General features: G+C 41.0%; 1 protein-coding gene across 1 annotated transcript in view; it reads right to left on the reverse strand.

Moving 5' to 3' along the window:
• Nucleotides 1-717: 717 nt before the first annotated feature.
• Nucleotides 718-14,542, reverse strand: part of LOC126273115 (cysteine protease ATG4B) — an 82,971-nt gene continuing 69,146 nt past the window's right edge. The window contains exons 9-10 of the mRNA XM_049976566.1: nucleotides 9,466-9,637; nucleotides 718-2,622 (exon numbers count right to left, since the gene is read on the reverse strand). Coding sequence (XP_049832523.1) covers nucleotides 2,561-2,622; nucleotides 9,466-9,637 — 234 coding nt within the window. The 3' untranslated portion in view covers nucleotides 718-2,560. The remainder of the gene's footprint in view (nucleotides 2,623-9,465; nucleotides 9,638-14,542) is intronic.

The raw sequence follows: 14,542 nt of genomic DNA on the forward strand, positions 1-14,542 counted from the left end.
ATTGGTTTTTGTACTTGCTTTTGGTCAGGATTGAACACATGCTGCACACAAGTTTCTCACAATTAATTTCTCATTGAAAACGTACCATAACCTTCCTTCCCACAAGCCAATGGTGTCAACTATTTTATGCACCTTTAATACCTGACTGCTTAATATAATAATGTGTATTTTCTCACCATTTTCATCGGGGACTGCTTTTCTGAAGTGTCTTTCACATGTATCATTTCCAAGAAAAGTTTGGCCATGTTTCTATCTTGTTATATATTTCACAAGTGTTGAGAATAAACACAAAGACTGCTTATACTCCTTCACTAACTTGGGATTAATTTCCATCACTGATAAACTGTTCAAATCAAAGAGTTCTATGACTGTATGACATTCCAGTTAATCCATTTCAATGAAACACTATATAACTATTTCAGTGAAACACTACAGAACTACTTTATAACCACAAATAAGCAAAATTATTCTTTACATAGAGCTGATGTTACATTCATATTATTTAGCAATTTAACAGAACCAATCAACCATTGTCATCAGTGCTCTTACTGAGACAAGTTAAGAAATTTTACACTTTTCCTCCTAAATTATGTGGAAATTTGTGCACTTTACAGGTATACACTATGATACACTTTCTCTGCTGCATCTTTCCAGTCAGATACTATGCTTTAGAACAAGCTACAGTAGAACAAGAAAATATATTCAACACTGCACAAAGCTGCTTAAGTAGTGTATTTTGGTTAATAGCTACAAGTTTTATATCACATACTACATAACATTAACAGAGCCAATACTGAAACAGGAACTGCCTGTCTACAATACAGAATATTATATCAAGAAGCCAAATTTTCATAAAGGAATGCTATGATTCATTTAGGATTTTTAAAGGAATAACATGATCCACAAGTCAGTAACCGCCAGGAAATCTTCACAATCAAAACGTAAGCAGAAACACCCAGACATCAAACAGTCTGCATTTTGTTAAGGATGACTGCAAGGCACATGAAAAGATGGAAAATTATGCTCGAATGTTAGGAAAAATATTTGTTATTTTCTATTTTTTTCATTACAGACCTTTCCATCACAAGCTTATTGCTTCACTTCTTAGTATTTTTCTGAATTAGATATATGAGTGGTATTTTGCAAACAGCCTGTGACTGTCTCTCCATGTACACACTGCCTTTAAAGAGAAGTGATTTAAAGTTATCATCATTGTAGTTTCTTGATTACTGGCAATTCATTAAACCAAAATGTGAAATAAGGAATGGAATTTGACAGTCTTATGTAAGTAAAAGATTCATAATACATGAAACTGTAATAATTACATATGCTTTTGTTTTCTCTCTCTTACATTTCAGGGTGTTTGAACTCTTTGTTCCTTTTTGAAGATTCCAAGTTAATAATATGCAAAAATGGGAAGGGGGCACAGACAAGAATCTAATTATATATATACTAATAAAATAGTGTCATCTTTCTTCCAACAATAGGCTATATCTTAAATGTTTTCCTCAACATTTTAAATGATTCATTTTTTTTTGTAATATAGTTTTAAAAAATATTTACCTGGAAAATGTTACAGATATGTCATGGAAATGGGGAAACACAAGAACACCACTTGATTTACCAAATATATATTACTTACAAGTGAAACCCTTTTTACTTAGCTTAAAGATATTCACCAAATTCTGTTTTCATAAAAGTTTATTGAGGAAGATTGGGGAAGTCATAATGTATAGACATTTAATGATTTTGGCCACATATATCCAAATGATACTTCCAAATACACAACATCTCTCACATTTGTGTAGTAGAATTTTAACTTTAAACTCTAATGCTCCTATTCAAGAAAGCAAAATAAGAGAAAACAAAAATGACTAGAGGAACTTTGAAACATATACCATATTTACACCACAATTATTTAAAAGACCTGCAATCTGCAACTACTACTATTTCTGACTGATTCAGTGATGATTTATTTGTGAAACTGGGTGATAATGAAGGTAACCACCACTAATCCATACGTTTCACAGTGAAATTCCAGCTTGAAACAAAACCAGATTGCTATGTTACCATAATAACTATCTTTCCCTTAGTAATACAACTTATTTCTCTCTCAATTTCTGAGAGCTATCTGAAAAACTGAACCATTTTTGTTTTAGTACAGAATGAGGCTATAAAAACTGCAGCAATTCCTTCTTCTTCTCCTCCTCCTCCTCATAAAAACTACACACTACATCCATGAAATCTAACTGATTTCATAAGAGTATATAAAACAACATTACTGTATAACAAACATCTTATATACATGTAAAAAAAGGCAACAAATATCTCACAAGCAGATCATAACACATAAAATAAGCAACAGTTTGAAAATGTCAAAAATAATTTAGATACAACAATTGACAATGCAGTCAGCTGCTTAAGGTACCTGTGATGTATAACCTTGGCTTCTTGTACTCTGCAGGTTCAAAACAACGACACATTAATAGTCTGGAGAGTACATAAGCACTAGAATTTTAAGTGTATAAAACGTATTTAATTGTGCAGGTAACAGTCCCGTTTATCCCAGTAACTCAAATTCATTATCAGAGTCATCAAACTGCCTTCCACAATCATCGTATGCTGTAAAGAAGAAAATATATTTAAATAAATCTTACACTCAATACAAATAATTTAAATTCTAATATTAATCTCATTCATGGTACTATGCCATGCACCCAAATCTATAAATTATAATATACTGACACACAGCCAGCACTAATACATAGAGGGGATTGCCAAATTTTGGGCAAAAAAATTAAAAATATCTCACCAACTGGATAACAGACAATAATACGTAAGTTGTCATGCCAATCTTTGTCTGCAATTTTGTTGGCACAAATGAGTATATGGACATGTGATTAGCAATTTGGAAGTAATACTTGTGAATTGTTGTGGTGAAAACTATGTCTCATAAACAAATAGTGGTACATCACTGCATTCTGTTAAGAGCCATTAGTGTTACTATATTAGAGGCCTTCTCTTTTGTACACCACTAGATCTCCTTAAATAACAGCAAAATACTCCCAGTTTTTTGTGGATACAGGAGAAACACTTTTGAGTTGAAGGGGGGTCCCACAAAACAATGTAAAATGATCAAAACATGGTGTGTGAGATTTAAAACTTTCGTATCTTTAGTACTCAGGTCAGACCACATCTTACATAATAAATTAAAAATTCATTATATAATAGTTACTTATTATTTTAATGAGTGTAAAATCTTTGTAAAAACATGTAAAATTAAATTTCCTTAGGCATTTTGAAACAAATAGAAAATTATCAGGAGAATCCTGAAAAAGGAGACATCTTGAACTGCATGTTATCTTACATTTGTTGATGTAGATTTGTGTTGCTTTATGGAGGAACAGAGAATAAGTGTAGTGGAAAGTTTGGTACGATGACAAAGAGGGTAATATGATTTATTTCACAATTCCAAAAGCGAAAATAAATTGAGTGGTTGTGCATATATCAGACTTTTAGTGGCTAGCCCTGTGTGTTAAATCCAGATGTTCATTCTTCTATTCATAACTCATAGCTAAAAGTCTGTTTTGGAACACATTCCAAGTAATTTTTTGATGCCACTTTGCATGCAATAGTGTTGGTGGAATAAGTATTTTTGACTTGTGACTTATTAACAGAATATTTGTAAAATATTGCCCAAAACATGTCAACTGATGCATAGTTTATGTTTCTGATAAGGCTGTTTCCTGAAATCTTTTCATTAAAAAATTATAATGTCTCCTAAACTGACATATTGGACAGAAGAAAAATGATACTCTGTTTCTTTCACCCCCCAGCATGTTGCTTCTATGGTCCATTTAAAGCTGCTTATGATATGAATGCAATGATTTTATGGTAAACAATGTAGGGCACTGTGCAAAAAAAAGTATCACATTTTCGAAACCCTATTGTTCTCTCCCACTACAATGCACAAGTTTTAAATTTGGCTTCAAGATATCTACAACCTTTCTCTGTAATGCTGCAAAAGTTTGGTGACGTGTGACATCACCCTCACGTACGGCGATGCTACAAACAGCAAGGCACTGACATGTGCAAAACAAAAGATCACAGCTCGAAAGTTAATGATATCAAATTATCATTGATTTCACCACAGTTCTACCCAGTGATGCTATGGATGTGTCACATGATGTAAAGGTTGTCACCCCCCCCCCCCCCCCATCTTACCCATGTGTCACCCCTTCTTTTGATGCCTCTGCAATGGAGGTCAGAACTGTGACAACCAGAGTTAAAACCATGCAGTTTTCTTACAGGTGGGTGAGGAAAACATCTCAGACACACTACTGCTGAGAATCAACATGAAAAGCCCGCAGGAGGTTGCACAAGGATACCAATGAAACCACCCCTTCCCTTAGGGCATTGATTCCCACAAATCTTGAGGTCAAAAAAGACAAGTGCAACAGGATGAGTCCTTGATAACATTTGAGACTGCTGACCACCTCCATCCCAGATGAGATGACGCAATGGCATTGTAGGGCTGCAGCTCCACTGATTGTGAACCAACCCATTTGGAGTGCAGTGCAACAGGAATTTTTGCAGTGGTAGATAGGGTGAAATCACTATGGGTTTTCAAAACCATTCAACATTTGAACGTGATCTGAAACGGCAAAAGGGGTGTATGCTTTTGCAGTCCTCGTCTAACAAGATCATGGAGAGGTGCAACATTAACACGTGCACGAATAAAATGATAAAGGGTTCTCTCAGAGCACCCAGTTCCGCAATACCCTCAGCGTGGCCAATGCACGTTTGTTGAAAATGTTAAAAATGTACCTGTCACAGACTTCAACACACATTCCGGCCAGTGGCATCTTTAGCCTGTTCTAGCACCTCAGGGCAGGCAACCCATGTGACACCCCTGAAGAGGGATGCAGCTATGGTCCGGAAGAGGAAGTGAAGAAGCTGGAGCTGGCTACTCAGGTTGAGGTGTTGGCAGCAGTGATGACTCCAATGGGGTCAAAGTCCGTGGGCAAGGAGATGTCTTCTCTGGTAAGATGATAGAGATCATGGTGGGGTGGTGGCTGCTTGCTGCACTAGGCCTTATGATGGTGGAGATTTCTGGCCAGGATATTGCAACCTAAGCTGATTCTGATGTCTGTAGAGCAATTCTCATGCCATTGTCACCAGAACCAATGACGACCTTGTTGCAACAAAACTGACCATTGGATCCAACCTGGGATATGTCCCAAGGGTCACACTCAGACAGGAGTTCCTACATGTAAAGATTCGAACAGGTGACAGTTCCAGTCTGTTGTCCAGCTGAAGGTGCCAGCTGGGATCTTGCCCAGCACTAGCCCAATGGTACCATTCTGTCTTCCCCGAATCAGTTAGGTCGTTTTCAGCCTTACACACTGATTCAAGGAGAGAAGACTCGTAATCCAGTGGGCCATATCAATGGATCATATCATACTACTGACGTGTCTTAATACCCCTACACACAGAGAGAGGGGGGGGGATGAGATGGAGAATGGGGGGGGGGCGGGGGGGGGGGGGCGGGGGGGGGGGGGGGGAAGGGTGAGGGGCTGCAAGTGGTAAGTAGCACATCATCTCTGCCTGGTGGATCATGTAAGCCCTTCAGCTGCCCAAGTTAAGGCCAGGCGGCCATAGGCCCATTTTCACTTCTTGGAGAACGCTAATGTGGTCCTCTCGATGGCCAGCCAAAGTACTGCTGAAAGTGACTCTGCACTGCATCAGCTATTTCTACATATTCTTTGGACTGACTATACGATTTGTTCATGAACTCTCTCTCTCTCTCTCTCTCTCTCTCTCTCTCTCTCTCTCTCTCTCTATCTCTCTCTCTCTGTGTGTGTGTGTGTGTGTGTGTGTGTGTGTGTGTGTGTGTGTGTGTGTGTGTGTGTGTGTAGGTTGGGGGTCTCCAGCTAAACCCCTCGACCGATTTCAACCTCCATACTACTTGTTCCACGAGAATCAGCAATGTGTGGTTTATAATCTCCTAGCTCCAATAGCAGCAGAGGTATGAGCAAACAGTTTTCTCAGTAGTAGTAGTAGTAGTAGTAGTAGAGGGTTTTTCAGGTGCACGACAGCAAGGTCTTCAGTGCCTGCTCAGTAACATAGTGAGACGGGTGTCAACAAAATACTCAGAACAGTAAGATAAAACAGAACATAAAACACAGATAACAAGCCTTGAATAATATGTGCTACCCACACTGAAGCGTGGGACGAAGCACGTCACCAGCAGTAAAACATGGACAACACAGGAAGAAAGTGGTAGAGGGAGGTAAAACAATATAGCAGATGGAAGTGGCTGGCTGACCGCAAGGAAACAAGGGAGGTGTCAGCTACTCGGTAATACACTAAAACCTCCAGTCTAAAATTTTAGGCCAGAGTCCAGACACATCACAAAACTTTAAAACCTCAGACACACACATCTCATTGTTAGCTAAAACACAAGGCAGATCTCCATCAACTTGTGCTTCTGCCCTTGCATCACGGTATAAAATGCAGTCTGTTAAAATGTGCCGGACAGAGATGTGCACACCACAAGCATCACAAAACAGAGTATCCTCCAGCCGTAATAAAAAACTGTGTGAGAGGACAGTGCCCGATCCGAAGACGTGTGAGGGTCACTTCTTCCCGCCTGAGCAACCAGCAGGAGGAATGCCATAGCTGAGTTGTTGACTTCACCAACCGCAGTTTATTGGCCGTCACTGCCAGCCATTCTTCCTCCCACAACTCCATGCACTTGCTGTGGAGTGCAGAGACGACAGACTGCAAGGGAATAGGACACTGGACCACATCCTGCTCTCTGCAGGCCTCCTTGGCAGCCCAATCGGCCTGTTCATTGCCCCATATTCCTACATGACCAGTCCCCCAACAGAAGGACACAACCTTACCCCGCCGTTGGAGCAAGTACAGTTGGTCATATATCAGCTGGACTATCTCCTCAGTTGGGTACAGATTCTCCAGTGATTGTAAGGCACTAAGAGAATTGGAGCAGAGAAGAAATCGATTGCCCCGAACACGATTCATCTGCTCGAGTGCCTTCAGGATTGCGTGGAGCTCCGCAGCGAAAACGGTATATTCATCAGGGAGGCGAATCCAGGAACACTACAGAACAGCCAAGGAAATTCTCCTGTTTGGAGCCATCAGTGTAAATGATGGTGAAACCATGATGCAGATCTAAAATGTTAAAAAACAGAGATTGGAATGTAAAATCTGGTGCGTTATCTTTCTTAAAATTAGTCAAATCTAAAATAAGTCTGGGTCTCCGGAGGAGCCAAGGTGGAAATTTGCTCCAACCATGACGTAAATCATGGAGACCAGCCACAGACATCGCAGAGAGGCAATCCTGTGCGTGAATCCCATAGGGCTACGTCGGACGTTGCTGGTTATGAATTAGCCATGTCAGAGGAGGCTGAACAACGGTATGGTATGCAGGGGTGTATGGTGAGGACAAAGTTTTATACGCCTGGTGCACTTTAAGTAGCCATACTGTGGCTAAGACATTTTAAAATACTTAAAGCCTTAAGTGACTGTCGTTTCAGGTCTTTAAGATGAGGTAACGACGTAAGCTTCGAGTCAAAAATGAGCCCCAGAAATATCACTGTGTCTTTAAAAGTAAGGATAGTGTCCCTCATCCTCAATTCATTAAAGGTTAAAATCGAACGAGAATGGTGAAAAAGAACACATACGGACTTCTTGGTAGAAAACTTCTGCGTCCAGTCATCTGAACGTCTAAGAGTAAGTTGCAACTGACGCATTGTCATTGCAAGGCTTGAAGAAGAGGAAAACAAAGAGAAATCATCCACACACAAGGAACACTGGATATGACTTTTCACTATGTAGGTAATACTATTAACAACTATGGCAAAGACAGTCATACTTAAAATGCTACTCTGAGGGACAGAACATCACCAATTCAGTATCTAAAATATTATGGCGAGAGGAAAGACTGAATAAAACGAGGAAGACAACCACGAAAACCCCATTCGTGAAGCTGCTCCACGATGAGACGTCTCCAAGTAGTATCATAGGCCTTCTCGATGTCAAAAAATACACCTAGAAGGTGATGACAGTGTAGGAAAGCTTGTAGTATAGCCGCCTCCAGGAGGGCAAGGTTATTGAAGGTGAATGAAACCTCCTGAACCCACGCTGAAAGTGACTAAGGAGTTGCCGGGATTCTAACATCCAGACAAGGTGGCGGTTGACCATCCGCTCCTAGGTCTCTCCCTCCCATGCAACTAGTGAGGGCAACACTACGGTAGCTACTCAGGCTCGTGCAGTCTTTCCCAGGTTTTAAAAAAGGAATTAAAACTGCCTCATGTCACAAGTCAGGACAGTGATCTAGCGTCCAAATGGCTTTAAAAAGTGCGAGGAGGATTTCTTTGTTGTTCCTGGTGAGGTGCTGTAGCATACTGTAATGGATCCTGTCGTGACCAGGGAATGTGTCACGAGTTGCAGACAATGTAGAATCCACCTCCCACATAGAAAATGGGCAGTTGTAAACTTCATGAGAGGTGGACTGGAAGTCCAGACTACACCTCTTAGCAACCGCTCTATGACACTGGAAACCCAGACTGACTGGTTGTTGCAGTAACAGTGGCAAAATACGCCGCCATAGTCTGGGCAATGTCTCGGGGATCCGTGTGGAGAGTGCCGTTATTTATTACAGAAGCTATGGGGCACCTCCCTCCTCTGCCAGAAATTCTCCTGATGGTCTCCCACACAATGGAGCAGTCCCTGCCATATAGGCTGCCCTGTATGATAGGTGTATTGTGTGGAAGTAGGATGAGAGAGGAAGGAGATGGACAGAAAGAGAGGGGGTGATGTATTGAAACGGAAGATAGGGGCAGAAGGTAATGGGCAGAAAGAGGAGGGAGGGGGGGAGAGAGAGGGGTGGACAGAAAGAGGGGGGAGCAGGCAACTGGCAGAAAGAGGGGAGGGAAGAGGCAATGGGTTGAGAAATGATGATGGTGGTGGTGGCGGTGGTGGTGGTGGTGGTGGTGGTGGTGGTGGTGGTGATGATGATGATGATGAGGAGGAGGAGGAGGAGGAGGAGGAGGAGATGAACAGGGAGAGGAGGGATGAGTAGGGGAAGGAGAAGACTGGCGGAGAAGGGTAGAGGAGGAGATGGACAAAGAGTGGGGTGAGGAGAAGATGGGACAAATAGGAAGATGAGGAGGTGTTGGGCAAAGAGACGCTGGAGGTAATGGAACACGAGAGGGGGAGGAAGGGACATGTTAATTATATGTCACATATATGTACACAAGCGAAGCATGAGCAAACAAAGATTAGAACAAGCAAAACAAATAATTGAAGGGGTTGGACATGGAAGTTTGAGATGACTGTTTTCTGTTATTTGGTCCTCGTTGCAAGGCACATTCCATTATTTCTATTCCACACAAGATTTTGTTGAATTATGCAAAATAGTTCAGTGTTTATCATACATACCATAACAGGCCATAGCTCCCAGTGCTTCTTCTGCTGAGTCATCAAGTGGGGACCAATGATTTGGTCTCTCATCACACAGTTCAAATAAGGGTTGCTTTTCATTTTGTAAAAGTTTCTTTTTGATTTGCTTGCAAAGTGATTCAAACTCTTCTTCAGTGGCACATAAGAAGCACTGAGGAGAAATATAAAAAACACAGCAAATTAGTTACAGTTCACTACAGATAGGTGTGGACAATGGAACACTTTATATTCTGAGAGTTAAACAATAAATTAATTTTGTTTATCAAGCCTTGAGAAAAAGAAACTTACTGCAACTTCAATTACTTTCAAGTTTTTATTGTGCTTCTATTATTATTATTATTATTATCACCATCTTTTTCTTCTTCCTCCTGGTGATGTGTTCCATCTATGCAGCTAAACACAAAGCTGTTTGTTTTTATGCCATATGTGTGTCATTTCCTTTTATTTATTAAGCATGTTTGTTGTACGTATATAATAAATTTATCATATAATGTTTCCAAATACATTAATAATTGCAATTTTTGTTGTTACCTTGTTAAGATTATAATGAAAAACCTGTAATATAGTTACAAATATAGAAATATTATTTAACATATTTACAGTGGAGTGCCAAAGAAATTGGTATAGGCACGCACATTCAAATACAGAGATACGCAAACAGGCAGAATAAGGTGCTGCGGTCAGCAATGCCTATATGTGACAACAAGTGTCTGGTAGAGTTCTTAGATTGGTTACTGCTGCTACAATGGCAAGTTATCAAGATTTAAGTGAGTCTGAACATGGTGTTATAGTGAGTGCAAGAGTGATGGGACACAGCACCTCCAAGGTAGCGATGAAGATGCGACAGAAATGAACCCTTCCTCAAATTGCTGCAGATTTCAATGCTAAGCCATAAAAAAATGTCAACACGCAAACCATTCAATGAAACACCATTGATATGGGCTTTCGGAACTGAAGGCATACTCATCTACCCTTGATGACTGTAAGACACAAAGCTTTGTGCCTCACCTGGGCTCATCAACACCAACATTGGACTGTTGACTAGAAACATGTTGCCTGGTCAGATGAGTCTTATTTCAAATTGTATTGAGCAGATGGATGTGTACAGGTACAGAGACAACCACATGAATCCACAGACCCTGCATTTCAGCAGGGCACTGTTCAAGCTGGTGGAGGCTCTGTAATGGTGTGGGGTGTGTGCAGTTGGAGTGATATGGGACCCCTGATACATCTAGATATGATTCTGACAGCTGAAACGTACATCAGCATCCTGTCAGATAACCTGCATCCATTCATGTCCATTGTGCATTCCAACGGACTTGGGCAATTCCAGCAGGACACTGTGACATCCCACACATCCAGAATTGCTACAGATTGGCTTCAGAAACACTCTTCTGAGTTTTAACACTTATGCTGGCTACCAAACTCCCCAGATATGAACATTATTCAGCATATCTGGAATGCCTTGCAACATGCTGTTCAGAAGAGATCCCCACCCCCTTGTACTCCTACAAATGTACGCCCCGGCCTGCAGGATTCACAGTGTCAATTCCCTCCAGCACTACTTCGGACATCAGTCACATCCATGCCACGTCATGCTGCAGCACTTTTGCGTGGTCGTGGGCAGCCCTACACGGTATTAGGCAGGTTACCAGTTTCTTTGGCTCTTCAGTGCATGGCACATTTACAGCAAACATGTATTACAGACCGCCACTGAGGATTCTTTGCAAATGGAGATGAACTACATGTGGCATCAAAACAAACATTTAGTTGCACAGAAGAGACGTCGTCTATAGAAGGATGATGTGATGATGATGACAATGATGCTACTGCTGTCAACAACAACAACAACAACAACAACAATAATATAAAAGCAACTAATGAACAACAGCAAACATAGAAATCGCCAGGAGGATTTTCAGTTTCATAAGACATGGCATATCAATAAACACCATAAAGATGAGCAACTAAAATTACTTCTATTGATCAGTCAGTAAATTAATATTAAATGTATGAAATCAAAGAGGATTCTTTTAGCATTTCTTGTGAAGTGTTGCAACATGCTCTAGCTGATTTTGCTTTTACATGGGGCAATGACTGCTACCTTACTGGTAAGTTCATTTTTTCTTTTCCATCATTTTTTTTCTTTTGGGGACAGACACTGGAGTGGTTAGGAGTTGCTTGATTACAACATCCATGTCAGCTAGACTCTGATCCACATATGATTCGGTAAGTCAAAATCTGCACAGTATGGTATGACAGCTCCCAGCTCCTTCAATGCAGACACATTACTTAACTGCTTTCCATCTTCCAGTAGGAATAATGCCATGAGGTGTGATGTACTCTTATATGCAAGCATAGTTGGTGATATACTGAAAATTAATAGTTTTGCTGTAAGTTCATTTAAACATAGAAATGTCTGCACCAGCATCAATTAGTAAATTCTGCACTCAGGGATACCTCCATGACATGTTGTTTCAGTTAATCAAGTGATTGAATTTGTGATTGCTAGCAGTTTCACTTGTGAATATGGTATTCACAGTATGATCTAAGTGTCCTGAAATTTGTATTCAACAAAAGTTGAACAGTCTCAAGTCTGAATTGCATGGTTACCTGAATCAATCAATCAATCTCAATCTCTCTCTCTCTCTCTCTCTCTCTCTCTCTCTCTCTCTCTCTCACACACACACACACACACACACACACTTGTGGTGATAAAAGGAGATATGTTTTGTGCTGGTGGTGCTCCAAACCTTCCAAATACTTGAAAAACAAGGACATGACAGCCAAGAAGCTGTAATATGTCTCACTTTATTCATGCCTAGTTTTGATAATACTACCATCTTTTATCCAACATAATTAAATCACTCTGACTTACTAGTGTGTGGTCTGACATCATAATGATTCACAGTATATGATGACTATCGTTTTCCCTAGGAAACCAGAATGCCTTGACCTTGTCAATTGCATTATATTATTATCAAAGTTAATAATGATTAAACAAAGTCGAACTGCAGCTTTTTTATAGTCGTGTCTTCTTTTTTTATGACAATGGATTTCATTTTCGTTCATATGCATAATCACTATATTTGCCATAAGTTACTGCCATAAGTTACTCACCCATGCAAGATTAGATGATGTATTCCTAGCATTGACAGTTGATGTACAACATCATGTTCAGACATCTGAACCCACAGCTGTTACATGTTCAACCATCATCAAATAAACTGATGTCAACTTATACACAGTTATCTTCTTCAGTTCACCACAGACTTGCTCTATTATATTTTTATGCATTCTGCTTCCCACTTTCTCCTTTAGTTCTAGAATATCAATAGTTGAAAAGTCTCTGCTAACTTTGCTAGATTTGAGGTAAGTGCAGTGGGATGTAACTGCTGGCAAGTTGTCAAACTATTTCACTTTACAGATATGTTCACCTTGATGAGTTGTGGTGATGTCCACCCAAACAATCCCATTTCTCAAATGTTCAACAGCCTTACAGCTGCAACACATAGTGAGCTTTTATTGGTGATGATATACTTTCATTATGAAAAGCATATTCTGAGAAAATTAGAGTCCTGCAAGTGACACTCTAAGTGAAGCTTTTAAGTCTTTTTCATTGACTACTTGTTACAGTTTTCACACAGTATATTTATGTGAGCTCTGTTTTACTGATAACTGAATTGCTGCACCTACACTAGAAAATTTGTACTAACAAGTGTTTGCCACAACATTGGCATAGGCCTCACCTAGAAGGCCTCACTGGAGCAGATTCGTTTGCCACGAAGGCCTAGGCTGTAGGGAACCCATCAACAAGCAACAGTATCTCCATTATGACAGCTGCCACCCATTCCATATCAAACGGTCCCTTCCCTACAGCCTAGGCCTTCGTGGCAAACGAATCTGCTCCAGTCCTGAATCCCTCGACCATTACACCAACAACCTGAAAACAGCTTTCGCATCCCGCAACTACCCTCCTGACCTGGTACAGAAGCAGATAACCAGAGCCACTTCCTCATCCCCTCAAACCCAGAACCTCGCACAGAAGAACCCCAAAAGTGCCCCACTTGTGACAGGATACTTCCGGGGACTGGATCAGACTCTGAATGTGGCTCTCCAGCAGGGATACGACTTCCTAAAATCCTGCCCCGAAATGAGATCCATCCTTCATGAAATCCTCCCCACTCCACCAAGAGTGTCTTTCCGCCGTCCACCTAACCTTCGTAACCTCTTGGTTCATCCCTATGAAATCCCCAAACCACCTTCCCTACCCTCTGGCTCCTATCCTTGCAACCGCCCCCGGTGTAAAACCTGTCCTATGCACCCTCCCACCACCACCTACTCCAGTCCTGTAACCCGGAAGATGTACACGATCAAAGGGAGAGCCACGTGTGAAAGCACCCATGTGATTTACCAACTGACCTGCCTACACTGTGATGCTTTCTATGTGGGAATGACCAGCAACAAACTGTCCATTCACATGAATGGACACAGGCAGACAGTGTTTGTTGGTAATGAGGATCACCCTGTGGCTAAACATGCCTTGGTGCAAGGCCAGCACATCTTGGCACAGTGTTACACCGTCCGAGTTATCTGGATACTTCCCACCAACACCAACCTATCCGAACTCCGGAGATGTGAACTCGCCCTTCAGTATATCCTCTCTTCTCGATATCCGCCAGGCCTCAACCTCCGCTAATTTCAAGGTACCGCCGCTCATACCTCACCTGTCTTTCAACAACTTCTTTGCCTCTGTACTTCCGCCTCGACTGACATCTCTGCCCTTACTCTTTGCCTTTAAATATGTCTGCTTGTGTCTGTGTATGTGCGGATGGATATGTGTGTGTGTGCAAGTGTACCACCTGTCCTTTTTTCCCCCTAAGGGAAGTCTTTCCGCTCCCGGGATTGGAATGCCTCCTTACCCTCTCCCTTAAAACCCACATCCTTTCGTCTTTCCCTCTCCTTCCCTCTTTCCTGAAGAAGCAACCATCAGTTGCGAAAGCTAGTAATTCTGTGTGTCTGTTTGTGTGTTTTGTTCATTGTGCCTGTCTGCCGG

Source organism: Schistocerca gregaria, chromosome 5 (genome assembly GCF_023897955.1).
Source record: "Schistocerca gregaria isolate iqSchGreg1 chromosome 5, iqSchGreg1.2, whole genome shotgun sequence".
Classification (NCBI taxonomy): Eukaryota; Metazoa; Arthropoda; class Insecta; order Orthoptera; family Acrididae; genus Schistocerca; species Schistocerca gregaria.